General features: G+C 38.6%; 3 protein-coding genes and 1 long non-coding RNA gene across 9 annotated transcripts in view; 2 read left to right on the forward strand and 2 right to left on the reverse strand.

Moving 5' to 3' along the window:
• The window catches only part of LOC136339497 (zinc finger protein 142-like), a 43714-nt gene extending 29844 nt beyond the window's left edge, over positions 1 to 13870 (forward strand). For 4 of the 5 annotated variants that reach the window (XM_066282801.1, XM_066282802.1, XM_066282803.1 and 1 more), the window contains exons 3-5: positions 541 to 2321; positions 5656 to 5980; positions 11246 to 13870. In XM_066282801.1, coding sequence (XP_066138898.1) covers positions 541 to 2321; positions 5656 to 5980; positions 11246 to 13540 — 4401 coding nt within the window. In that variant the 3' untranslated portion in view covers positions 13541 to 13870. The remainder of the gene's footprint in view (positions 1 to 540; positions 2322 to 5655; positions 5981 to 11245) is intronic. The other variant, XM_066282805.1, reaches the window with a different exon arrangement.
• Positions 13871 to 14062: 192 nt separating this feature from the next.
• Positions 14063 to 16341, reverse strand: Cdc6 (Cell division cycle 6). Of its 2 annotated transcripts, none has more exons than XM_066282241.1 (4): positions 16162 to 16341; positions 15407 to 16066; positions 15170 to 15336; positions 14063 to 15109 (listed from the first exon to the last, which is right to left on the reverse strand). In XM_066282241.1, the coding sequence occupies exons 2-4, from the start codon at positions 15995 to 15997 to the stop codon at positions 14257 to 14259; spliced, it is 1611 nt and encodes a 536-aa protein (XP_066138338.1). In that variant the 5' UTR covers positions 15998 to 16066; positions 16162 to 16341; the 3' UTR covers positions 14063 to 14256. The 2 variants fall into 2 exon arrangements, with proteins under 2 accessions (XP_066138338.1, XP_066138337.1); XM_066282240.1 differs by having other exon boundaries at positions 15407 to 16060; positions 16155 to 16341.
• A 591-nt stretch (positions 16342 to 16932) lies between these two features.
• Positions 16933 to 18202, reverse strand: LOC136339002 (uncharacterized). The gene is made up of 3 exons (XR_010732058.1): positions 18045 to 18202; positions 17635 to 17738; positions 16933 to 17060 (listed from the first exon to the last, which is right to left on the reverse strand). It is a non-coding gene; the product is annotated as an uncharacterized lncRNA (long non-coding RNA).
• A 269-nt stretch (positions 18203 to 18471) lies between these two features.
• Rpn2 (Regulatory particle non-ATPase 2) overlaps positions 18472 to 26602 on the forward strand; it is a 55310-nt gene continuing 47179 nt past the window's right edge. Inside the window, exons 1-8 of the mRNA XM_066282585.1 lie at positions 18472 to 18643; positions 18959 to 19076; positions 19136 to 19305; positions 19358 to 19596; positions 19660 to 20061; positions 20429 to 20655; positions 20760 to 21012; positions 21131 to 21319. Of these exons, the coding sequence (XP_066138682.1) occupies positions 18625 to 18643; positions 18959 to 19076; positions 19136 to 19305; positions 19358 to 19596; positions 19660 to 20061; positions 20429 to 20655; positions 20760 to 21012; positions 21131 to 21319 (1617 nt within the window). The 5' untranslated portion in view covers positions 18472 to 18624. The remainder of the gene's footprint in view (positions 18644 to 18958; positions 19077 to 19135; positions 19306 to 19357; positions 19597 to 19659; positions 20062 to 20428; positions 20656 to 20759; positions 21013 to 21130; positions 21320 to 26602) is intronic.

A 26602-nucleotide genomic window follows, 5' to 3' on the forward strand; every position in this document is an offset into this window, starting at 1 on the left:
TGAGTGCACCCATACGTAAGTGCCTAGTTGGACGTGTACATACTCGAAAGTAAGAAACCATGCAAACATCCATCGATCATAAATATCGGCCTAATCTAATCAAAATGTTTAATATTGGGTGTTGGTAGTAAATTTAGTAAAAATTATGACACATTTCCCCTGTATAACTTTACGTTTAAGGCAGCACTTTGACGACAATTACGCCAATTTGTTTGGTTTATAAATTTCGTTTTGTTCCAATTCTATGAAGGTCGTGCAGGAAATCATCGTGCGGTAAGCGAAAACCTACGATTCCGATGAGGCAGGCCGTAGTGTGGCAAGGTGCGCCGTACCTGCCGATATCTGCCTTCTATTATCATCGTAGCCCGGTAAAATTATGAATGTTGTTTAAGCAGTGTTTGCGATAAGACCACTCCGATCTTTACTTACTGGGCGTAACTTAAGTCATTCGTGCTTTTCTTCGGGTCCGCTGTATTTTGACGAAGATTTCCTGCCGTCCCATTTTCGTGCCGGATGTCTGATTAGTACGTGTTGTTTCAGATAGCACAGCAGCCTGAAGACTCACCTGTTGCGGAGCTCGCAGACGAGCCCCCGAAAACGAAAGCGAAATTTAAAATCACCCCTAAGAAATCCAAAGTGAGCACCTCGACGAGTACAAATGTTGTGATACGAGAATCACCTCAGGGAAAACTGTCGGACTTTATCCATCCGGACGACATAATTCAACACTCTAATGGAAAAGTGTATATTAAAAATAAGTGTAAACTGTGCAACTTTAAGACAGCCTGGGACAGCGAAATGGCCAAACATGAGAAGCACTTTCACAACATTGGCAGAGATCTGAACGGAGATAAGATCAAAAAAACTGCAAGACCAGTGCCAAATCTAATCCCAATCCCCTTTCAATCGAAAAGATTCGTCGATGCAGAACCGATGATGAGCCAAACAGACATTAATGAAATATGCAGGAGATCGGGGAATAGTGCCCTTAAAGACTTCGCCTCGCTTTTCGGCTCGGAAGATGTCTTCAAGAACCCCTCAACTTCAAAGGTACCTGATCTCATTCCGACATCCATATTTGCCGCCAAAGGCAGCGTGGATTTTAAGCAAAAGAATGCCTCGTTCTTCGACCACCTCAAGGAGAAACTAGAACTAGGCAGCGGCTGCAATTTGGTCTGCAATAAGTGCGGATACGAGAGCAAGTGCCTCACCGAACAGGCCAAACATAAGAAGATATGTGGCAAAGAGGTTAACAGCAGAGTTCCTAATATTATACCTGTACATAACATAAGTGCTTCGAGGTGTCAGTATTGTAGACAAAGGTGTAAGTCTAGTGCAGACCTTTACAATCACTTGCAAACTTGTGCCGAAGCCATCAAGTTTCACACGGAAGATATTAAACAGGAGGACGATTTGTCCGAGCACGAGCTGAAGATCGACGAGGACAGGCAAAGTCTTGAAGAGGAGTTTGAGAACAAGCCTCATCCCATGGAGAACAAAGTGTTTGTCTGGAACGACATTATGGTCCCCATGGATATTGACGTGGACGATTCTAATTATGAGTACACAGAAGATAGAGTGGACGATAACGTGTCTCTGGACTTGTCAATCCGTACCCAATCGCCGGCTAACAGTGAGAGTAGCTATCTAGGACAAGAGAACAATAATAGCATTAGTACCAACAACAATCTCTCCACAAGCAACGTTCGGCAATCTCCCGTGCAAACTGCCACCACAACAGAAAAAATCCCCACTCACGGAAACGACATTTCCGTGGCCCAACACAAGAGGGTGTTCAAGTGCCCTCATTGCACCTTCTGGGCCTCCACGGCATCTAGATTCCACGTGCACATAGTGGGCCATCTGAACAAGAAACCTTTCGAATGTTCCCTCTGTTCCTACAGATCGAACTGGAGGTGGGACATAACTAAACACATCAAACTGAAATCTGTCCGAGATCAAGCGCACGAAAGTGCCAAAGTGCTCATGACTGATGAAACCGGAAGAAGAAACTATACCAAATATAATAAATATCTCACGGAGATCCCCTTGAGCAGCCTACAGGGTTCGAATGAGACCAGCGGAGGTTCTGGTACTCGCCCCAAAAATTCCTCGGCTTCCACTAGTAAATCTGAGAAAACTGGGAGGTACCCTGCCAGCGGAGATTTCAATTCTTTGTTGAAAATCACCGGGATCCGAACGTCTCCCGGCGCGAAAGCCACCGAAAAGCAGCTTCTGAGCAACGTGACTCAAGAAAAGAAGTCCAAGGCGAATTCTGATAGCAAGAGGACCTTGTTTAAGTGCAAAAAATGCAATTTTCGGTAAGTTTTTCTCTTTTTCGAGATGTGTGTGTGTGTGTGTGTGTGTGTCAAATCACGTGTTGTTTGTTTCCCCAAGGTTTTTGGGTACTTAAATATTTTCAAATCGTAATTTAAAGTCAGCAGGTAAATATTTCTTACAATTCTCACGACGGGATGTCTCAGCAAAATATTTTTTTCCTAATTTAATTGCTTTAAATATAATTCGTCGTTCAATTAAACGCTAATTTTTATGCATTCGCACAAGTTTGTGTGAGCCAAAGTTTAAGGTCCCCGAACCAATGTTCAATAACGGCAACTCGCCTTATTCGAAAAACCCAAATTAGCTCGAATAAAAAGGAAGTGGAGGGGAAGAGCGTTGGGCGACTAAAGTAGTGCGACATTGGAGAAATTTCCCCAAAATCGAGGTTTCTGATCAGACCCATTAACCCAAATTAGCGTGAACATTTCTGATCAGCTTTTCAAATGTGCGGACCTCACTCCTGCGTACTCCACGCAAAAGTGTCTATCGACCAAAATGTGCGGCGCTCTTTGGCTTCGTTTCCGTCCGTGCAAGTTGTCCCTGGTGGCAACGTAACATCAAAAATATGACAGTTTCTACATCTTACCCATGCAACTAGTTAGGCAACACCCCGTGTGACAACACCCTACGTACCTAACCGTAGCGGTGAGCTGGGCACACCACTGCATAACTATAATCCTCGAGATGAGCGAAATGTGGATGCACGATCGTGACTATATCATCATGAGCAGATGATCACGATTAACTGTTATCACTTAACGATTATAATAAATTCTCGTATAACGACTGGTGCACCGCAGGAGCGTTAAAAGTTCCCAAAGTTGGATTTTTTTATAGGCCATTTTTTTATTGTTCCATTGATATTGTATTAATGGAGACCCGTGTCGGTGCGTGAGCACCTACCAGTGATTCACGGCTCTCGTTCAACTCATACACCCCGCAGGGCCCGTTCAGTCGCGTGCGGATAATGCTGCTGCTGCTGCCCAGGTCCTTTGGAACTTTTCGAGAGATCTTCCACGTTTCTGCGACGCGTTTCGCGTCGAACTTGGACGTCTCAATGGCTGAGGCCTTGGAGGGCCGCTGGAAGCTCTCGCTTTCCGGGGGGGACTTCCAGGATCTGCGTGGAGAGCAGGAATTTCGAAAAAGTGGTTTTCAGTATCCGAAGTTTCGGTCGGCTGGGCGAAACTCCCAAATGCTGGAAGTTTTCACGGGAGTTGCGATTGCCTGTAGGCTATTCGGACAAAATTTCTTGGAATGATGTTTTCGTCGTTATTCCGTTCCCGAAAATAGGTATTACTGATAAAGCGAACAGTCGCAAAAATAACTTGAAATATGTAAAAAAGAATTCCGTGATAAGCTCAAACTCTTCAAACCAGTCAAGATAAGTAACAGTATCCAAATATAATAAAATTTATAAGGAGGTTTAAAGTATTTCTTCTACGAGATAATTCTCGCTGGAAATCAATTTGGTGGTTCTATTTCGTTACACTTTCGAAAACTTTTCTTTTATTCCTTTATCGTCGACCAATAAAATTGTAAAAGTACTTTAAAGTCTTCTTATCGGCAAAGAACAATAATACTTTTAATTGCGAAATACGTTGTTACCTGGTTGGTTTTTATTTTCCATAAATTTCAAGTCTTATCGGTTATGCCCATGAAATCAATGTGGTTTTTCGTGGTGATAACAATAAGTACTTGGAAGGAAATTACAGTAAAAAATTTAAGTACTCGCTTGTTCTTTGGCTCAAGGTTTCAATTTATATTTTAACGTTAATTAAGTCGCTATTTTCAACGGCGTATGAGCCGCTCATAGCATAATTGCTAGTCAGCTATAATTTCTGCTTGAAAAGGAAAACCACACTTAAAACGTTATTCAAGATACGTGGAATATGGTACATCGTCTAGTATTTATGACCACTGCCAAACCAAGAGTATCGCGAATGGTTAAACATACCCTGACCTTGTACCTGCTACCAAGTGTTAAGCAACAATAATTATAGGTTCCATTAAAGAGTTAAAAATGGAAAACTAGAAATGGCAATTTAAAATTCAAGCGATGGCGAAAAGAAATTATAAAAAAATGAACTAAAGGTGGATCTAACTATCGTTTGCGAGCAGCAGATGCCATTAAGAGTAATTTATTCAATTACCTGGTCGTTTCTTTAGGTTAAACCTTCAATTAATGCTTGGTTAAGGTCACCAGGTCGATGTTATACCAGTTTAGTGCATTTTGATATTTAAAAAAAATTGCACTCATGTATTTAATTATTGGCGAATTGCCATCGCGGTCTTCAAATTTGAAATCGGTAGAAGCTACCCGTTTCGTGTTAGCAGCATACCTACGCCCTTGCTAGCTCGGGAAGCGTAAATTCCAATCTGTGTTGGTCAGAAATGCTGATTTTTTCTATGATGAAAATTCTAATTTTCTAACGAAATCACTTCGGGCGTGGAGAACTCCTAGAGCTTTCCAAAGCTCGATTCGAGGGCGAGTACTTCCTCGGTCCTCAGACCGAACTCTGTCTTCTTGCTGCGCTTCGTTCGTAATGAGAATTTTAATGCACCTTCAAATATTGAGATTTCGAAGCGCCCGATAAGTTAATTAGTTATCTAATGAAGATATTTAGAATATTTAATAAATATACTTAGGAAAAATTTACAATTGATGATACCTTAGCAGCTATTGAAATTACACGTAACTCAATCGTTATTTTCATAACGAGCGACCAAAGCGTTCCTTAACGCACGAGTGCGATATTGTGCGAACGAGCTGCAGACGACGATGTTGCCACACGATTATGTGAGTGTGCTAAGGGGCTCAGTGCGAGCCGTGGACAATGATTTTCGAACGACGAATTCGAGGCGGCAATTGCCCTCTCATCTAGTTTTCAAGATACCAGATACTCATCGCACAAAGCAGATTTCTGCCACGTTATTTAGTCTTCCTTGACAATAAGAGTTGTTGGGATTCAGATTATCTTCAATCATTACTTAGAGCTTAAAAAGCACAATATTTCTGGAGCTCACCGAACAATAGAACTGCACATTTTCGGTTTAAAGTAAAAGAAAAAATAACATGTAATGCTTTGCTGGTTCTACGCATTACTTTAAAATTTTAGCTCTCTTGAGTTTGCCCATAATTGTAGAATGATCTTTCTTACGTCGGCCACGTCACCCTACAAATAATTACTGTGCAAACACTGAATTAAAACACTCCAAAATCCTAAACAAATCGAGTTATCTTGGTGCGAAATTCACGAGTGAGACCCATAAAAAACTAAAATTTAGCTTCACCGTGATGTTCTTGGTGCTTTCCAGAGACGCATCCAGGGACGTTCTTCTCGATCACGTCAAAAGCCACTACCAGCAGCAAGACTTGGACCACCAGCAGCAGGAACTGTTGCACCAAGCAGTCGCCGCCGCCCAAGTCACGGTCACGCCGACTCCCCTGTCCTTGGGAACCGGTCCCCCCGCGGGGGGCCTATTTTCGACGCAGGATTTAAGTTTACGGGGTACGAGTCCTGATAGAGACGAGGCAAGTGTAAATAACAGCCCCGCGACGAAGGGCGGATCCGGTACTAATGCTGCGCCCTTCCGTTGCGGCCATTGTAATCAAACCTCTAACTGGAAGCATGTCATTCAGGTATACTAACCCCGCTTACTAACCGTACTAATGTGATTTGTGGCTTTGTCATTGCGAGCCTATAAAAACGGAGGATTTTGGTTAGTCACAGAAGAGATATTATACACATTCGATACGATCATCCTCCGTTTTTAATGGGCTCGTTGAATTGCATGCTGTGTTCGTAGGTCGAGCTTAAAGTCAAATATTTCACGGGTGTCCCACAGTAAATTAGCTTGTTTATGTAATTGAGCATGAGCTACAAGACAAGTCATTAACGGTGTCAGGCTGTCATTGTTTAATTGATTTTTTGAGTATGATCGCCCAAGGTCTCTTTGAGTAATCGGTTTTCGCGCTATGTGAAAAAGAAGCTGAAGTGGGATTGAGCGCGAACGCCATCGGGCTCTTTTTATTCCTTGCAAAAGTTATGCCCCTTTTTCGTAGGAAATCGGAAGGCGACAGGGTATTGCGAAGGATTAAAAAATATATATATCACGATAACGGTTAATTCTGTTCTCTAGTAACGGTTACATTCGCGGCTTCCAAACGCGCGACCGAGACGATCCCGATCAGGAAAGTTTCAACCGAGCCGTAGAGGCATTGTATTACGTCATAAGAATGCAGGCTGATTTAGGCTAAGAGGAGAAGATGATTTTCGCAACGAGAGTTTTCATTCGATTTCTAGACTTTTTCGGTGTCTGGCAGGACTAATTCTAGATATTAAAAAAATCCGTAGATTCCAGAGGAACCTCTGGATCTAGTTTTTGGGGGTGCTTTTAGGCCCGTCGAGTTTGATAGCGACAAGCGGACGGTTTCTGCGGTTCCACGAAATATCCTTTGGTTTTACACACATTTTTCAGAATCCGAAATACCAAGTTCTGTGGATTTTCGAGTGACTACTTGAAGGACATTTTAGTGGTTTGAATCAACGTTTTCATTTCTAAGAGGGTTCTGATGAGAGGTCCCTACAGCAAACCTCAAAGAAGTCCACGACTAGGCGATGTCTTACGATTGGTCTCTCGAGTTTCGCTCTTTCACGCATTTTCAGGTCTCGCAAGAGGGAGCAGACTGCTGCGGACCCTGAATGTAGATTTACGATCTGCGCCTCCTCAGGACCTATGAACCATTCCTAAATTTTTTTTCTAACGAGCGTTGGTGTCGGTCAACCGCGTTGCGGCAGTCATTCGGGTAATATTGCTTTTGACTTGGGACCGCCCCAATGTCGAATTCTCGAGTACGGAAAAGGTGCTTTTTCGCCCTACCTAGAAAAACCTTAATTATGCCGTCTCTGTAGAAATGGGGACAAACATATTTCAAGGCTCATTAAGGATTTTCAGCGTTCCAACAATTGTATCACCACAAAAAGATATTATTACGTAATGGTTATGCATTTCGACTACGTAATGAGCATCGACGTTCGGAAAAAAACGAGTGAGAAATTTTCTTGGTACGGCAGCTCAACAATTCAATGTCCAATGGAAGCGCACGACCAAAAGATCCACTTCATCGCAGTTAAACACGTAAAATACCCCATATGATCGAAAATTCTCACTTTTAATTGTCATCATTCGTAAAAAGCCTTAAAGAATCATAATTATTTACGATAATAATGCGCATCCGATAAGACATTACCTTGCTAAGTATATTTTGTATTTGCAGTCTTATTACGCGATAGCATCTATAATAATTGGGGAAACCCATTTCTGTTTTTTCCTCATTGAAAAGAAGTGTACCTACACGGAGAATTAAGCACGATGCGACTGATTTTAGAACAACTTAAATGTGATCATATAATCGAGGAAAAGAGACGAAAATTAATGAGCGAACGAGAAGGAACACCCGTTTTTAAGAGATTACGTTGGAGATTTCTTTATGTACTCACGTACAAGAGGATTATTGTATCCTACTAAACTGTCCTTGGATCGACCGATATAATGCGATATATAAATTTAGAATGAACAAGCTTAATATTTGTCTTTCTTGGTATTTGCCATTTTTGGGAAGTTCTTGACGAATCGGCGGATAGCAGCGTTGTTGCTCGAGCGTTCGACGAAGTCGCCCCGTCGCAATTAGGGCCAATTAAAGTGATTCGAAGCTCGCACGGGTCGCAGAGGACACGGTCTCACGTGTGCGAAGTACCATACACATGAGACCGCGTCCTCTGCGACCCATGTAGTAGCACACAGGATATCAACGAAAAACAATGGGATGTAAGGATGGTCGACAGAACATAATTTTCTTGGACGAATGTAATTATTTATTCGAAATAATAGTAATATCAAGAGCCTAGGTTTTTCTGTTGCATAACAAGAACAAATTACAGCCAATTCTTTTCAAATGATATTTTTCACATGGTAACTCGTCATAAGTGTTTTTAGCAAGAAAACGAGATTAAACATCGTAAAGCAGATTAAGGACTGATAAGTGATTAGTTGAAATTTAGACTTGGCAAACAATTAAAGAGCACAAGACAAAGACACGATAACGTTTTAGGATACAAGGTTAAACAATTTTGTCATCAAGGAATCATTTATCAGCGCATTACTTTTATACCAATGGAATCGATAGATGGAAGTCGTCATTAGTAATACGACACATGTATGTAAATTAATACTAACTTGCCGAAGCACATATTTAGAGACTTATAGGGAAGGACAAGTCGTAGAATTCGACTCGTTTTTTTCAGAAGGAATTCGTTGCTGACGGTCAAATTAATGACCGATGTCACCACTTTTAAACGTGCGGTGTGGAAGAAAACATTTTTCTAATCCTCCATACTGTGACCATATCACTTTATTATGCAGTATCTGCATGTTTCATAATTCGTGTTGCCGCAAATTAGAAATGACTATTTTATGACGTTGCATAATTGAAAAGGTATACAAACTGTGTAATTTTCGAGTCGTGGCCAAGTAACCAAAGTTAATACCTACCGGAGAAAATCGGCGGAAAAACGCTTCTTGCATGAATATGCATAGCAACGGACAGCCGCTCATATTTGCCTACTTTTCCATACTAAGCAGGAAATCCCCTGTTCAATTAATTTGCGCTGTGAAGTAAATTTCCCTAATTATGCAAACCTTCATGTGAGAATCACTACTGGCAATTTACTTTTACGGCACAAATAACTAAACTGATAGAGGATCGCTTAAGCTTTAGAGCTCCTTTTATGTACATACGAACGTAAGAATTTGATAGGAAAATGTAAATAACGCCCGTACCTTTTCGTCACGAGGAAAACGTTCTAAAGATACCCGGCCTAGTGCTCTAGCGGCTGGATAACGTGGGATCCGCCGGAGCGCCCTACTCGCCAAAAACCTCGAAATGAAAAAAAGCCTTCATCCAACGCCGGAACTGTCCCTGAGAGATCCTCGGGGCCGGAGAACTCCGCGGGTAGCTACTATCTATTTCACTCGTCCTTCTTGTAATAGAGAGGGCCTTCGTGGGGCCACGCTCCTCTCCATGCTCGGTTTGTGACCTTTCAAGTACGCGGGGCAATGGCTCTCTTCCTCATTCTAATCGCTTTGTCTATGCCCTTTTGGTCCTGTATCGTATTGTTAGCAATTTTGATGCGTGCGTTCGACCCGGATTTCTACTGTTTTTTTATTCACACGCACACGCACAACGGAAATTGCTTTTGCACCTTTGCCATTTCTCCTGAAATTTTTATCCGTCCGTCGCGGCATCTATGGTTAAAGTGACGTAACTTTTTATTCGCATGGCAAAATGCAAACAATTGCGAGTCGCCTTACGTAAAATGACAAATCATATAAATTTAACGTGCTAAAAAAGGTTAAATGTATATTTGGATGTCTGAACGCAACCCCATTTTTTTGCGCGGTTGCCGCTTAATTTGTTGACGTTTTTGTTTAATTTGCGACGGTGAAAATTTGTTCTTTCGAGAAATAAAATAGCGCTTCTGGTTATTTGTCATCGGTTTTGTTATTATCAATTGTTGGTATAATGCCATGTAAGTCCTCATAAGGAACCTGTAAAAAATTACATGGTTTGGAACAGACACTACGTGTACAGCCAACCTTCGGCACTCGTCGATCGTCTCCTTTGACGAATAATCCTCCAAATACCTTCGAAAAATCCATCTTAACTTTTAAGTAACCCAAATATTGGGCGTAACACGTGCGTGAGCGTCTTTTCCGCACTCGATGCCGCAACCGCAAAGCCGTTTTACCACACGTTCGTAGAAAAAATTTATTACTCCTCTCTAGGTAATTCTTGACGCACTCGGCCGCCAGTCCAACTCCACTTTATGTTGGTCGGATAACTCCTATCGGCTCACGGTAAAATACCACTTTCTACGCTTATTCCCAGAAATTCTTATCGTGAATGGTTGTCAAAATTCCATTCCTAGACTGAACTCAAAAACCCGCAACGTTTATTCTTTAACTCGGCAAAGAATTCTCAAAAAAAAATTAATTCCTCAAAACGCCATGTTATTACTGAAGACTCCCTCGTTTCGCACAAAACACCGCTCGGTATTTTCGTCCCCCAACACAAAAATCTCCAACTCAACCTTAATACGTCAAGTACTTAAACTCCTTAATCTGAGTAAGCATTCGTATCCATAATCGATTCTTAAACTCAAAAATAGCGAACTCAGAATAAGGTATCTCGATGCAGAGTGATATTGGCACTTACAATTGGGTCACCCTATAGAAAGCTCGTACGTATAAGTTCAAAAAATACACGTATCTAATCGTAGAATTTGTGGTTTAACAGCAGGAAAATTCTAAAAGAATGAAGAATTTGTTTTGAATTGGTAAACAAGGTAGCTATATTGTGCTGGTATCCTTGAATTATGGTCTTGTATGAGGTGTTTTAAGTTTGTGCATCAAATTATCGAATAATGTTTAGTTTTATGTTTAACCTTTGGTGACCGAACAGTCGTAGAAATAGATTATTTTATGGCTATTGATTTTTTTAATTCGAGTTAAAAATTACACAATACGAAATTATTAAGTCTTTAAGCAAAAACCCGTACCGCCGCGTAATGCACACAATCATTTATTACGCCATTAAATTAGTACTGGCCTTACGAGGGGGGAAGGAGGGTTGGGGGGGGGGGGATGCCGACCAGCTTGGCAGACTTTCCTGATCGGCAGTTTTTCTTAAGTGTAAGGGGGCGGTCATTAAAAATTTCGCCCAGACCGCCAGACTTGCTAAGGCCGGCACTGAATTGAATACACTCAACTCTAACACGTGGCTTTGGAAATGCTCAATTATTCAAATCCAGGAAAACTAATAACTTATTTCTCTGTTTAATTTCAGCGTCACTGCAGATTGAAGCACAGCGGCGATATCCGAGTGGTAAGCACTAAGAACGGATTAGAGAAGATTGAAATCGACGAACAGCTAGACGAGCCCGATGATATCGAATTCAAATGCAATTTGTGCCCTTACAACACTGACAATCACGACAAGTTCCAGCGTCATCTGGAAGGTCACCTGCAAGAACCCGACAGTGCCTTCACGTGTACATTTTGCAAATTCGGAGTTTCCGAGGAAAAAGAGTTTTCTGAGCATTTGAGACTGCACACTCTGAGCTCCGCGGATTCCGACTATAAGAAGTTCCGGTGTGCTTTGTGCCCCTACGAAACCAACTCCAAGTCCCAGTATACTTACCACAAGCAATTTCATAAGGACAGAGGAGGGCAGTACACTTGCAGCCAGTGCTCGTACAATGTAAGTAAGAGGCACTTGCTGCATCAACATTTGAAGGTTCATGGAATCAACGTTCCCTCCTCTAAACCAAGCGCAGATGTTGTAGAAGGAGAAGAAACTAGCGATGCAGACGAGGGAAGTTTGAATAAGTCCAACATGGACTCCGCTCACTTTGCAGATATTCCTTTGGTGTGGGTGTCGAAGCTTGGAAAGTTTTCCAAGATGTTTAAATGCAGATATTGCCCACACGTCAATCTTCGTAAAGTTAACATTCATGAACATGAGAAAATGCATAGCATGAGAGAGAAGAATGCTTCCTCTACCAAAAGCAACGACATGGAACATCGCTGCACTGAATGCAACTACGTTTGCAATAATGCAGGGGTGCTGTCCTCTCACACAAAGGTTCATCAAGGGCTTTATGGGATCGTTCACTGCCTGGTAGACCCTTCCAAGAGTGACGACGAACAGATACGAGAACTCACCCGCGCCCTGGGTCCCGTACTTGACGGTATCGACACTTCCGAGTTCCTTGAAGTCGAAATGGAAGAGGTGGACTCTTTAGAGAACATGCTTTACTTCTGCAAAGATTGTCCTGCGAGATTTTTGAAAGAGAATGAATTCAACATTCATGGAGATTTCCACAGCAAAGACTTGGAGTTTAAGTGCAAACATTGCAGCTACTCTGCAGACAGTGAACAACACCTGAATCCTCATATGTTGACGCATTCTCATGAATATCAAGAAAGAACGAAGGCATTGAAGAGCGTTCATGTCGAAAGCGCTCATCACCCAGAGCCTAATTTGAAGCAAACATCGGACTCTGAAGAGGACATATGGGTAGTAGATAAAACAGGGAAAAGCGATTTGGAACAGAAAAACAACATTCTGGCGTCTTTTCTGAGCAAACCTCTAAAATCTTGTCAAACGGTTCCTTTATCTGGCACGGATCTTTTCCTACAAAGGTCCGAGGCGCAGCAAAGACAATCTTATTTGCAGACGGAAACTATACAAAACTCCTCGATGGTTAGAACAAAATCTCCGGATCCGCAATTCGGTGAACAAATGCATGGAAATCCAGATTTCATCTATCAAACGTACATTAAAAACGGGAGAACCAAAGAGAAACGATATAAATGTCATAAGTGTCCCAGTGCGTTTGAGAAGAGGGATCAGTACAAGATTCACTTAGGACTTCATGGCTCTAAGCAAAAATACAATTGCGAATGTTGCGATTATTCGGTGAAATATTACGCAAATTACGTTCAACACCAAAAAAAGCACAAGTTCAATGAAGATGCACAGGCGGCAAAGAGATTGTCTGAAGAACTCAGTGAAGACATGGAGACAAATGCCGCCGATGAGGGGCCTGAAGGGGGCAGCCTTCAAGTGAGCGTAGCTGACCAACAAATGGCTGATATTTTGCAAATGAGGAAGGACGAGGAAGCATCTTCAGAAGAAAAAAAAACTCACTGGTGCTCTTATTGCCCCTACATCTCTGCGAGGAAAGACTCCCTTGATAACCATTTGAAGAGACACGAGTGTATCTCTGGGATAAAAAATACCTACACTTGCGAACACTGTGATTATTCTGTGCCACAAGCTCATGTTCGAAAAGACCACGAAAAGCTTCATTTTATACCAAATAAGGCGAACCATGTAAATGGTTACATGATATGTGATAACTTAAAGTTAACCGCGAGTAATTTAGAGGCCAGTAGTGATGAGGATGTTATTTATGACGAAAGTGATAAGGAATCGAAGGAAGATGATGGAAAGTTCAATAATAATAAAGGTGAAAATCGAGAAGAAAATGTACAAACTGGAGAATTATCTATTAAGGATGATGTTAGTGATGTAAGTGTAGAAAAAAGTAATAATTCTGTAATGGAAGTAAATTAGTCAGACTTCTAGTGATCATAATTTATCAGGTAAATAACTTAATTACTTAAAAAATAATATTTAATAATATTACGTTATTATTGATTAACAGCGTTTGCCTTTTAGTCATACAATAGAGTATTTTTACAGAGTATTTTCACACGAACGTTAGGTGTAGCAAATAAATATATTCGTAGTATTATTACCACCTTATGTATGTAAATACTTATTTTTCTTCTTCAGAGTATTAATTTTTCGTTTAGATGGGGTTTAATGCCAAAGCATTTAATGCCAAAATTTGCCATAATAATGTTGTTTATTGTTTACACAGAAATAAATGAGTTTTGAAAATTTTTATTTTTTTTTACATCCTACCCACAATTTGTCGAAAAAGAGGATAAATTTCTTAACTCTAGTTAGTCAAAAATCTGGAAAAAACTTAATATCAATTAGGTCGATAGATTCATAAGAAGCAATTTTGTGGTCATCCACATGTCCAGAACGCAAAGGCAAAAATAAAATTAGTTGTTTTTTTTCAAAAATTTAATAAAGCAACACTTCTCAAATGAAAATAAAAACGTTTAGTCGAAAACCTATAATTTTCAAACTATACATATTAAAGTAAAATCTAGTCAAATTATTAAAATATTAAATTTACCTCTAAAAATTCTCACTTCATAAACTGCTTGACATAAATAAAAGCATACCTACAATAATTTTAATGTTTCTACTTAAAATTACTTTCTGTCTACACAAGCGTCATCCTGTAAGATACTGGACATTAGCTGCTTATCTTTTAAAGCTTCCGAAACTTCTTTTTCATTCCATTCCAATACCACTTTGTGCTGTCTTGGTTCCTTCTTCCCTGAGAGTCTAATGATCCCTCGAGTTTCGATCAAGGAACATAATCCTACAAACTCTGCTTGGTCCACTGCAGACAAGTTTCTTTTGGAACAAACTCTTGAATAAATCTCATGCAGTTTCCCAACAGTTATGTCCTTGTTTTTGGCCTTTTTGAGCATTAATAGTAGCGAACAAACAACTATTTTCTGTTGAAGCGGAATAATGTCCTCACCATCGTCAGTCAAATTTTGAGAAGTACCATAAACGTTATTTAATACGCTGACAATTTCTTTTAAATTCACCTTCTTGGCTGCTTCATCCCTGGCTAGCTCATTCGTGAAATTTTCCATGGATTTAAAAATATCCCCTTTATTTCCGTCAACAAGCTCTATAACTCTCCTACCAATGTCCAAAGCCCGTCTCACATCTCCAGAAACAGAGGCAACTTTCGCTGCAAGCATTTGAATTGCAATTGGGGAGAATACCTCTAAAACTCCAGCTGTTTTCAAGCGAGAAGTGAAGATATTCACTATTTGCTCTTTGGAGTATGGGGCAAAGTGCAGAAGTTGAGGTTTAAGCTCACATCTAGCTTGCAGTCTTGGTAACATTCGATCCGTTAAATCTAAAGCATTAGCAATTCCTATTAAGATCAATTTTGAATTAAGTCTAGAAGGCCATTCGAAGATAGTATAGAGAATTGAGTGGTTTTTGGTTTCAAGCTGATCGATTTCATCCAAAACAATTAATCTGTAAGGTTGAAATAAAATGAACTATGAAATATTATTTCAATGGTGAGAAGTAGCTTACATTGGTTTGTGTTTCTTTTTAAGATAATTTTCAAAGGTAGACAAATTATCTTTTTCTGACTTTCTAGTCTCTTTTACATGAAGTTCTTTGTTTAGTCTTGAGTAAACCGCAGTTGCAGATTTAATTGCAGTGCAGTTAATGTAGATCTTGTGGACTTGAGACAAGACCTATAAAAAAGCACACATATATTTGATTTTGATAATTTACTTAGAAAATCTCCCTAGTACTGATACTTACATATTCGCTTTCTAATATTAAATTTAGTGAAGCTGTTTTTCCTGTACCAGGAGGTCCACTAATATAAATAGACCCTGAAGACTTCTCTTCTATATGTCCTCGAATAAACTCCTTAATTTCTGCAATTTCCTTTTCTCTGCCAGGCATATCATTTGGGAAATTACTATGCAAGGCTCTCCTTGCATTTTGGTAATTTAAAGTTGTCTTAACATCTTCCTCTTTGACTGCAAAATTTTCCTCCTCACAACTGTCCTTAGATGATTTTTGAACAAAAAGAGGCCTTTTTAAAGGTTTCTGAGATTCATTTTTGTGAGGGCTTGTCAATGTTAAGGTTCTAAATAAGGTGCTAGGCGTTAAGGCTGATTTTTCGCTCTCTTGCTTTAGTTGTTTGGGTGGAGTTACTGGGCTGAGTTGATGGAGATCTGATGGTACTGCTTTTTGTTTTGTGGGTGTTTTGTGCACATTTTGAGGTTTGACTCCTTTTTCACTTTTAGAACGTGTGGATAAGAGAGAAGTTCGTCTACATAGGTGGGATTCTACAATTTCTTCTGAGACTGCACTTTGTCTTGCTGAGGCCCGAGTTACTCTCATATTTTGAGCTTCTTGGGTACTAATGTTTGAAGATATTCAGTTGCAGTCTGTAGAATTACGAATCTTTAACTGCAAAATAGAAAACGATATTAAATTGAATACGAAATCAAAGAAAAATAACTGTCTAAAGGACAAAAGCAAAAAGAGTTTAGTGCACGACTTACACAATATTTGTTATAAGAATCAATGTTTTGGAACCATTATGTAGAGGTTTTAATGGAATGTTTTGAGTTACACCACTAATGTTTAATACTTAATTGTATTTTCATATAATAAAATATATAATAAATAGTGAACTCAAAACATGCTAAATAGTAACCTTAACTGACTCAAAACACGAAACTTATGTTACGAAGTTGCCAAATTGAATTTAACCTTAAGGTTATGCCTGTAAAAAAATGATTAAAATGCGGTGGCAAGGAAAGTAAAAATGATAAATACCACTATTGGTAGGTTTTCTGTTCTACATTGATATCGAGAAAAGTCGAAATGTGATTTTGAACAAGACTGTGGATTTTGTGCAAAATAAATTTATAAGAAACAATACTCTCGACGAAATTCGACAACGTTGTCTTATTGAATTGTCTAATTTCCCGCCAAGGCGATTGCAGAGCCATCCTACGTACACCTTTAGTACGATTGTCGAGTTGGCAAAAAAGAAACCTGTACGGTATTCTGATATGGACTTTTCGAATGGTGTTAAGGGATGGCTTTGTCCATTCTCTCTGTACGAAAATCCATCTTTGAGAACGTATTAACATAAAAAAACCAGAAGGGATTTTTGAATTTCCTTAAAACATCTTGTTTTGATGTAGATAACTGTATTGGTAACTTCTGCTTTATATTGAAGCACATGTGGCAAAATAAGTCAAACTTACATTTAACGCTCGAGTATTAGGGTTTTTGGGATTTACACTCAAAAATCAAACAAGCACTTATATTTTTATCACATTTTGTATTTTTTTTACCACCGAAATACAATTCCAGGCGGGTTTTTTAAATTTTACAATAAAATGTATTCGACTCCGTCCAATTACTGCTCCAGTCGGTCGATGGAAAATACCTGTAAACATAAACACAATTAGGACCAAAATAAATACATAACATTTTTTTTTGATTCAACAATAATTTAAATGTCTTTTGCTCTTAGACCATCTTTGTTATGTTTGAAACAGGATGGGTGGAAACATAATGTATTATCTTCCCCTTTTACCATGTGCCCAACAACAAATTCATGAAAGGCTTATGATGGTTCTTGGGGATGTTTTTTTGTTTAAAATATAAGGTTTATTAGTTCCAAAGTAGGTTCTCTACCAAAATGGACCAATTTGTTTGTATTTCTTGAATAACAAAAAATGAAGGTAGAAGAAATTTAACATTCTGTTCAAAACACACAACAAAGGTCAATTAACATGGTTTTAAATAACTTATTTGAAATAGAATCTCAGTTAATAACTTGAAAAACACTATTTAACTAGGTCTAACTGTAATGGGACGTTTTTCTTTTATGTTTGGGAATAACACCTCACAAGCAAGTAGGGGATGCTTGGAATTGCACTTTCGTTTGTGTGGCATGATTTCAAATGTATTGAATGTATGTACCAACGTTTACAACATGAAGTTGTACTTATACTTACATTTAAGATTAAAAATTAACCGGATGACACCTGCTTGTCTACTTAGATCTCGCACGCATCTTCCTGCGCTTACGCTTTAGCCTTCGCATACGCTTCTTTCTCCACTGAAAATAATACATTTCTGGTTACTATGGGTATACTGGTAGGCTATGTGACATTTCATGAAGTTCGATAACTTTGAATAATTTTAATTTACAATAATATGGCAAAGATAAATCAATGTTAAGACAAAGGACGTTACTATTATTAACAAAAAGATATTTTAACTCGTAGAAGTTGTTAAAAAACAGGTTGGTAAATTAATCACCTAAATTCAAGAGAACGTGTTTATGGGTACAAAAAGCAGGTTTTTTAAGCGATTTTTTCGATTGAAGAAAAGTATATACCGTAGCAATATAAATGGGACCTACCTTCGCTCTCATCTTAGAATGGGTATGTAAACCCTAGTTGGGGAAAACTTTGTGATTTGTTAGATATTCGACGATAACGACCTATTCGCTTCGCGCACAAGAATGAAAAGACAAAATCTTAGTTAACACTCCGTTGATATAAGTGACAGACACACATTTGACAAGGATCTAATCATAGATGTCAAGTGTGACATTGTGTCGCTCAAGTAACTAGAGATGAGTAGAAACGAGAAAAAACTATCGTTTAGATAAAATAAATAATTAGAACATAATTTCTATGGAGAGCTAGAATATTGGTCAATTTCGTTGTTTCCAAGAAAATCAGCACCGAGCCTTCTGTTCAAAAATTGCTGATCATTGTAGTGCAACTTTAGAAAACCCCTACGCAATACAAGGACGTTGACAGTGACAACAACTGACAATATGTCTGACGTTTATAAAGTCGAAAATACGAAATTTTGTTGGTCATCAAATCATCATTTCATTTTTAATTTCCCAGTAGTTTTTAATCAAGGAAAGTGCAAAATCATAGTTTTCTTGATTTTAGTTACTTTTGAGAACATTTAACCACTCTTCCACAATGAATATCACATCTGCCGGTGAGTAAATTTGTAAGAAAAACTCATAATGTTAGTGAGCGGCCCACATTTTTCCCAAAAAAGCTTTTTCTTTTCTTTAAAGTTACTTTTTCTAAACACTACTCACGGACTTAAAACAGTTTACATTTATATCTTTTTTGGAAGTCAAAAAAGTTAAACAAATTCACACATATTGGATAGTTTCAAAATTTACCTAAATAAAGTATGTGGTCCTAAGAAAACTGTGAGTAGCTTCGTCTCTTATGTTCTTTAAGATTTAGTAGGTGTTACAAAACTATTTAAATTGAACTTAATATGTTCCCAATCACATTTCAGCGGGGGTTATATCCTTATTAGAGGAACCTCGATCAGAACTAAAAATATTTGCGCTAAAAAAGCTGGATACTATTGTGGATGAATTTTGGCCTGAGATATCTGAAGCAATTGAGAAAATGTAAGTTTTGCCAGTGTTTATATTAAATATTTTTCCCTCACATAATAATTTCTTCACAGTGAAATTTTACATGAAGATAAAGTATTCCAGCAACACCAATTGGCTGCCCTGGTTGCCAGCAAAGTTTACTACCATTTAGGGGCTTTTGAGGACTCATTAACTTATGCTCTAGGAGCTGGTGATCTGTTTGATGTCAATGCTCGCAGTGAATATGTTGAAACTACTTTATGTAAGATAAAAATTCATGTCATTGATTTATTTTTAAATATTTATATTTACAGCTAAATGTATTGATTATTACACCCAACATAGGATTGCTTTGGCTGATGGAGTAATTGATGCAAAACCTGTTGATCCTCGATTGGAGGCCATTGTCAATCGTATGTTTCAGAGGTGTTTGGATGATGGGCAGTACCGACAAGCAATGGGGCTTGCTTTGGAAACTCGCAGAATGGATATTTTTGAATCTTCCATCACCCAGTCTGATGATACAATCAGCATGTTAAGTTATGCATTTCAGGTAAAGTTATTTTGAATTGAATTCTAAGGGATTTTGTTAAGAAACACGATTTTTATTAAATAGGTTGCAATGAGTTTAATCCAAAACCGAGGCTTCAGAAACACTGTCCTTCGTTCATTGGTTGGTTTATACCGTGGTCTTACTACTCCAGATTATGTTAACATGTGTCAGTGTCTCATATTTCTGGATGACCCTTATTCAGTTGCTAAAATACTGGATAAATTGGTAGTGGGTCAAGAAGAGAGCCAATTGATGGCCTTTCAAATCTCTTTTGATCTGTATGAGTCTGCAACACAACAGTTTTTAGAGAGGGTTATGATCTCTTTGAAAATGACTGCCCCAATTCCAGAGTTATGTGGTGTTAAAACACAATCTGGACATACAGTGGACCTCAAGGAAGAAGAAAGTAAGACAGAGAGTGCTACCACTGAAGCTAATTCAGATGCGCCAAGCTTGGATAGATTGGTGAGTTTCAGGTCAAAATAGACAATCATTCGTAGATCTTCTTATGATAGGAGTGATACAAAACGGTTATAATTTTCGAGATATGTCACTTATTCTTAAAATTAGTAATATGGTACAGAAAAACAAACTATGCCATTCGATGTTATGAAAAAAAAGATTTTTAAATCCGGGTCTATTTTCTTGATATATTGGTGGATAAAAATTACACATATAGAAGAGGTTGTCAAAATGTAGTATTTTTAAAACATATAGTCCCCATTAAACTAAGATTAGAATTATTTGATCAGATTATAATCATTTAAAATATAGTTTCAAATATCGTTATATATATAACTTTCTACAGATATTTTTTTGTTGTTCTTTACAGAGCGAAAAAGACAGGGAGCATCAAGCGCGGCTAGAAAAGCTTCTCAACATATTATCAGGAGAGCTTTCCATAGAACTTAATCTACAGTTTCTAATTCGATCCAACCATGCCGATTTACTTATTCTGAAACAAACCAAAGAGACTGTTCGAGTCAGTATATGCCACACGGCGACAGTTATAGCCAACGCTTTCATGCATAGTGGCACTACAAGCGATCAATTTTTAAGGTTAGTAAGTAGACGTAATAAAATTTAACTTAAACTGTGAGAATCGGAAAACCTGCGAATAATTTTAGTAACATCAAAGATTATAAAATTGTATTCTATTCCAGAGATAATTTGGAATGGTTGGCCAGGGCCACGAATTGGGCTAAACTCACCGCGACAGCCTCCTTGGGAGTAATTCATCGAGGCCACGAGACCGAGGCGTTGGTTTTGATGCAGAGCTATTTGCCGAAAGAAGTCGGCCCCAGCTCTGGATATTCAGAGGGTGGTGGACTTTATGCATTAGGGTTGATCCATGCCAATCATGGTGCCAAAATTATCGACTACCTTTTGGGCCAATTAAAAGACGCTCAGAACGAGGTAAACACTTCGAATTTTGTAACCAGCTTTACACATAGGTATTTTTTTGTAAATTTTAAAATGCTTAAGGAATTTTGAATCTTTCATTGTACTGATAGGGTATTTTTTATTCATTTAGATGGTCAGACATGGTGGATGCATCGGCTTAGGTTTAGCGGCGATGGGCACTCACAGGCAGGATGTCTACGAGCAACTGAAATTCAACTTGTATCAAGACGACGCAAACACGGGTGAAGCGGCTGGCATCGCCATGGGCATGGTTATGTTGGGCTCTAAAAATGCGTTTGCTATTGAAGATATGGTGTCGGTAAGTTCATTGCAAATAAAGTAAAATGTTCAGGTGATTGACCTTAAGACCTCAAGCTTCTGTAATTGCACGAGAAATTTCGTGGCTGCTCAAAACTTCAGAAAAAATTCGCTTCATTATTATAGAACCGAAACTAAATTTTTCGTAAAAGTTTGCCCCGACTTTAATTTATTAATGCATTTTAGTCATATCGCTGGATATCAAATGATAATCCTTCAATCTTTCTAGAATATTATATATTTCTCCCGTCTCCATTTAATAATTCCATTTCATTTTCCTCACTGTCATTTGTTATGTCTGACATGTTCATCTTCTAATATTTGCGCTCATTTCTCTGCGGAAAAGCGTTCCACTTATTTTAGGTCGTGGTAAATTTTCCTCTTATGTGATAAACCTGGTGATTTGATGGCCAATTTTCCATTTTATCACTTTCAGCAATCAGCATACTTAATATTTCTTAAAATTGAACCTATATACAATGCAAATCCGACAGTGGATACGTCTTTGTCGAACTTTGCTCGTGACTCAAGGAACAGAGGTTATAAGTATAATAAACGAACACGTGTGGATTCTAAGGGATATAAATCATGCGCCACGAATTGTCTTGAGAAAATTTTTATTTATTTACATTCTGAACGTTCGGCACTTTCCCTTTATAGTACCGAAGACCCAACTTCAAATGACTTTTCTTTTTCACTAATTACGACCGATAGCTTCAGGATTGGCATTAAACTTATTAGCTGGACATCTCACATATTTAATAGTGGCTGACAATAATAGTGGACGCTATCGAACTTGGAACAGGTCCTACATTTGGACTCGAATAGGCTGATTTTTCGCTTGGATAACTAAGTGAAATTTTTAACCTTGGTACGATTTATTAACGTGCATACGATTCTTTATTGTTCCCGCTCGAAAACGTATTTCCTTTTGTCATCAATTCGCAAGATCTGATAATTCAAATCCAAACACTTAGATATTTGACGCCCTATATTTCTAGCTTATCTGTGTGTCCTAGTTAGGGTGAAAATATGTAGACCTATCTCAACGTCTTCAGCTCCTCTTCAAGCTTGAAGGATCCTCGTGATGACACTTGGATGCAGATTTATAAAATGTCAAACCTTTCACCTTTCGACCCGTCCACAAATATAAATTTATGTATGGGCCTTGTCAACGTCGACCCCCTTGAAAAGGGTAGATGTTAGGGTACGCGTGGATACCGGATTAATATACTTAGATTGGGAGTATTATAAGTTGTGTGGCATTTTTTCATCGTCACGCCCATCCAGGCACGTTGGATTCCATGAATATTACACCAACACTTCGTGCCATATGACGGCTATTTTTTGCTGTTGGACGAGTCCAAAGTCTATTTGTGCTCGCTGGATGTAAAAAATTAATCGACGAATTTTAGACACGTAGAGCTGGCACAGCCAGGGTGTTAAATTGCCGTTTCGTGATATTGAGGAGAGCCTAATTCATCAAGGAGTGAGAAAGGACGATCAATTTATTTTGTGTCTGCCGGGAAGTTGATTGGGCCAACGCTGTGATGTTTAGAAAGTAAAAGTTTTTTTTAACTTTGAGGCTCCTTCGCTAACTAAGTTGGGATGTTTTTTTTTAGAAAAAACGTTTCGCAATTGAGGTTCTGAATTTACCAAGAAAGTGGTAGCGTCCACCGGCAAATTCAGTAGGGTTTAGAAGTGAATTTTTTCAAAACATGGTTGCACATAGATTGCTTTTTCTACAAAACTCATTGGCCGATTCGTCCTTCTTTTCAGTAACAGAGCGTTACCAAATAGGTTCTTTTTATTAGCTCGTTAAAGTTTTGGATCACGTCACAAACTCTTTATAACACCCTAAGCTCCCAAAAATAGGTAACACCAAGGCGGCAAAAAGTTGGAAATGTGTTTCCTAGTTTCTAGAGGCAGTAAAAACCGTTGATAAGTTTGGAAGGGAATTTCCTTTAATTAAACTTTGTTCACTCCAACCAATTTGATTTATTGACAGTTTTAATTGCGATTTTTGCACACTCACGGGCAAGTAACGGGCAAAAAAAGCATTTAACACACAGTACCGATTGCAGCCGGGCATAGGGCGTTGACGCAAGGGAAATTTAATAACATTGGCTTCGGCAAGTTTAAAATTGAACTCGATTGAAATAATCGTTGCTTTTTATTAGGGAAGAAAGAAAGTTTCCAGGAAATTTTTTACCCCTTTGAAACTAAAGTTCTGAAACTTTGTCTGTAAAGAAAGCTTTGCGAGACGGAATAGACGATAATTTATAGTTTTTATTGGAATTTTGGTCCTTACTCCCCTTTTTGTCGCAAGAAAGGCTGTTGCATAGTTTTATAAAATTGATTTTAAACCAAAATAGCTTCGTAAATTCACCGAAACCGAAATATGCTATAAGCATTATTATAGTCATATCCAAGGAAATTTCTAATTCACATCATTTGCCTCTGAAATCGGAACTTCCTCGTTTTTCAGGGCAAAGTTCCAATTTTTTCATTCGCTCTTGTCCTTTAGCACCCCCTATACTAAATTAATTACTTCTGACGGGTTAGCAGGATTGTTCGAGTCTCGAGTTTACATTTTCGCTTCAGCTATAACCTGAAATGAATTTTCCGAAGTCCTGATGCCGTTTTCCCATTTCCATTCTCTCTATTAAATCTAATGATAAGTTTAAACGAGAATGTGATTCAATTAAAAGTTTCTTCGTTGCCAGTCATTGAGTCAGTGTAGGTCTTTTCGGGGCCCGCATGCCTGGAATATCAAAAGGAAAAGTTTCACACGTCTTTATTGTCGGTATCATTTTTTTTTTGTTGAGTATGAGATCGATTCGAAGAGATTTATCGCATTGCGGACAGACCTACGAACAATTTGCCTCAATTGAGCCAGTCGAGTGCCTTTATAGAACTTCCATAACTCTTCAAATAGATTTTCAGGGGTACTTCGCTCTGTTCTTATAGAATGTAATACGCTTGAACCTAGGAGACTCGTTATGGAAAAATTAATTTAATATCGGAGGAGCTGCAGGACGAAAAGGACTCATTTGGGGTTTCTTTGGGCTCAATTAACCTTACGTTGTTTGTGTTCTCTATCGATCTTGCCATCCTGCTGAGCAGCAAATTCGGGACGCTAGGTAGGATGCGAATAAGACCTCAGCATCAAAGCGCCGTATTGGCAAATTATTGACCAATTTAGGTTGTATGTTCCATATCTTGCGAGGTTTTGTCAATAAATCAAACTTGATGAACAACGCCTCCCGGGTTTGAAAGTTCGTAACGTGTAATTTCCTATTGGACACTTATTGCCAAAATGGTGACTAATTAATTGATTTAATGAAAATCTCTTGCAAATTTGTGTTGGCGTGACAAGTCAGCGGAGGTTATTAAAGTTGTTAAACCAAAGTTAAACTTTGGCCTTCGAATTTTCTGTTTCGAGTTTGTGAAGTTTGTCCTGTGAAGAACTCTCAAATTAAAAAAAAAAATCCTGAATATCGTTCTATTTCGACGTAAATCTAACGAATTCCAATAGGTCTCGAACGTTTCCATGGTGAGTTCGTTAAATACGTGTGAGCGAAATCCTGAATTGATTTCTGAAAATTAGAGAGTTATTTTCGCGCATCTTTGAGAAAATTTTTCAAACGCTTCCAAAGACCAAGAAATTTTTGTTTTTTTTTTCAGCTCATTTATTGAGTTCTTATTGGCATATTTGAACGAAATTCGGGAAATTGTATGAGATTTTTTAAGATCATTAACGTACGGCTTAATTTAAGTTAATAGTTTTGCCATCGTTTGCCGTTTCCAGACATCCATAAAACATTACCTAATCGAATGTCTCGTCGTAAAATCTTAATATACAGGGTTTAGAAAAACGATCTGCTGTTTTAAATACACGAACGGCATTATTCTCGGAAATTTAACAGCTTATAAAAGAGACGACAGCCAATTATCGTGATTTATTGCTGACTTATACTAGCACAGGAGCAGCAAGTTCGAACCATGTTTAGAAGACTGGAATAGATAATCTGCGAACTGTAGGAAACCTGGGGAAGACAGAGATGCCGTAATTTAGAGTATCGCAATTAACGGCACAGCCTCAACAGAGCTATTTGGTGCATTTCAGTCAAGCTTAGAAGTAACGAAGGGCGAAATTGAATGGTGAAATGGCACGTTTCTCCCGTAAAATTTCGTTGTTCAGCGCAAATCGAAGGGATTAAGTGCATTTGATGTGTGCGATGATAAAAATTTAATCCATCAAATTTTTGGAATAATAATGGGGCGCCACAGCAGAATGAGGGGGCAAAAAACTAAAAAAAAAAAAAAAAAAAAAAAAATTGTGTAATTCAACCCTCCCTCGAAAATGTTGAGCGCGAGTTTCGTTTAGTGGTGTGGTATTGCTGAAATTGGATCAATAAAGCAAATAAGTCAGTTCTATAAAATTGCCTATGTTTCGCAATCCTCATTGTCGTGTATTAACTACGACCGACTTCGTATTTTTGTCGATCAATCTTCAGGGTAGTACCCAACAAACACCCATAACATTTTTGAACAATTATTCAATGCAGGCAAGAGTGCCGAACAACTACCGTTGGTGAATGGAGAATGAACTACCAACTGATATGTCGATGGTATTGTACGCTTACGGGTTGACCTGAGTAAAAGTTGTACGATTCTCCCCTAAAATTAAAGGGAGGTAATTCCGCAGAACGGCCGCCAAAACAATTATGTAAACTGGCTAATGACGTTCGCACCGCCTTGAGTAGGGATTCTCAGGGGCGCTTTCTTGGAAGAAATAACCAATAACCCTTCTAACTATGGCTGAGGTTTCTTGGTAAAAACTAACCATTTTGAGTGTTTTTATTACCAATTGAAACTGGAAATAGAACTCTTATTGCCCTACATTAAAGGAATACAGGACATAAGCGTAACAGAAGCTATATTTCTTGAATTATTGGGACAAATAGGTTTAGTAGGTACGTCTGAGACGTGGCGGATGCGGAAGGCGAACTCGACAAAGTGTGGTTTGCTGAGTTGGCCCTTCGCATCCGCAACATTTCATGTGATCTTTTAATCAAATTTAAATAGAGGTTTCATCATTGTCACCATCAGTGGAGTCACTATCGATGGTTGGTTCTAAATAATATTTATGTAAATAACAGGAGGTGCCACATGACGCTCGTTTTTTTTTTTTTTAATTTATATATATAACATGAGCTACACAGTTTATGACGCTATATTATCTAATTAACTTACATGTCACCTGCCGCATATTTACCAC

Source organism: Euwallacea fornicatus, chromosome 5 (genome assembly GCF_040115645.1).
Source record: "Euwallacea fornicatus isolate EFF26 chromosome 5, ASM4011564v1, whole genome shotgun sequence".
Lineage (NCBI taxonomy): Eukaryota > Metazoa > Arthropoda > Insecta > Coleoptera > Curculionidae > Euwallacea > Euwallacea fornicatus.

Excerpts from the sequence above, each read along its gene's own strand:
- Cdc6 (XM_066282241.1), bottom strand. The coding sequence starts at position 15,997 with ATGAGAGTAACTCGGGCCTCAGCAAGACAAAGTGCAGTCTCAGAAGAA. Across the intron at positions 15,337-15,406 it reads TAATATTAGAAAGCGAATAT|GTCTTGTCTCAAGTCCACAA; the intron begins GTAAGTATCAGT and ends GCTTTTTTATAG. Across the intron at positions 15,110-15,169 it reads AAAAAGAAACACAAACCAAT|ATTAATTGTTTTGGATGAAA; the intron begins GTAAGCTACTTC and ends TCAACCTTACAG.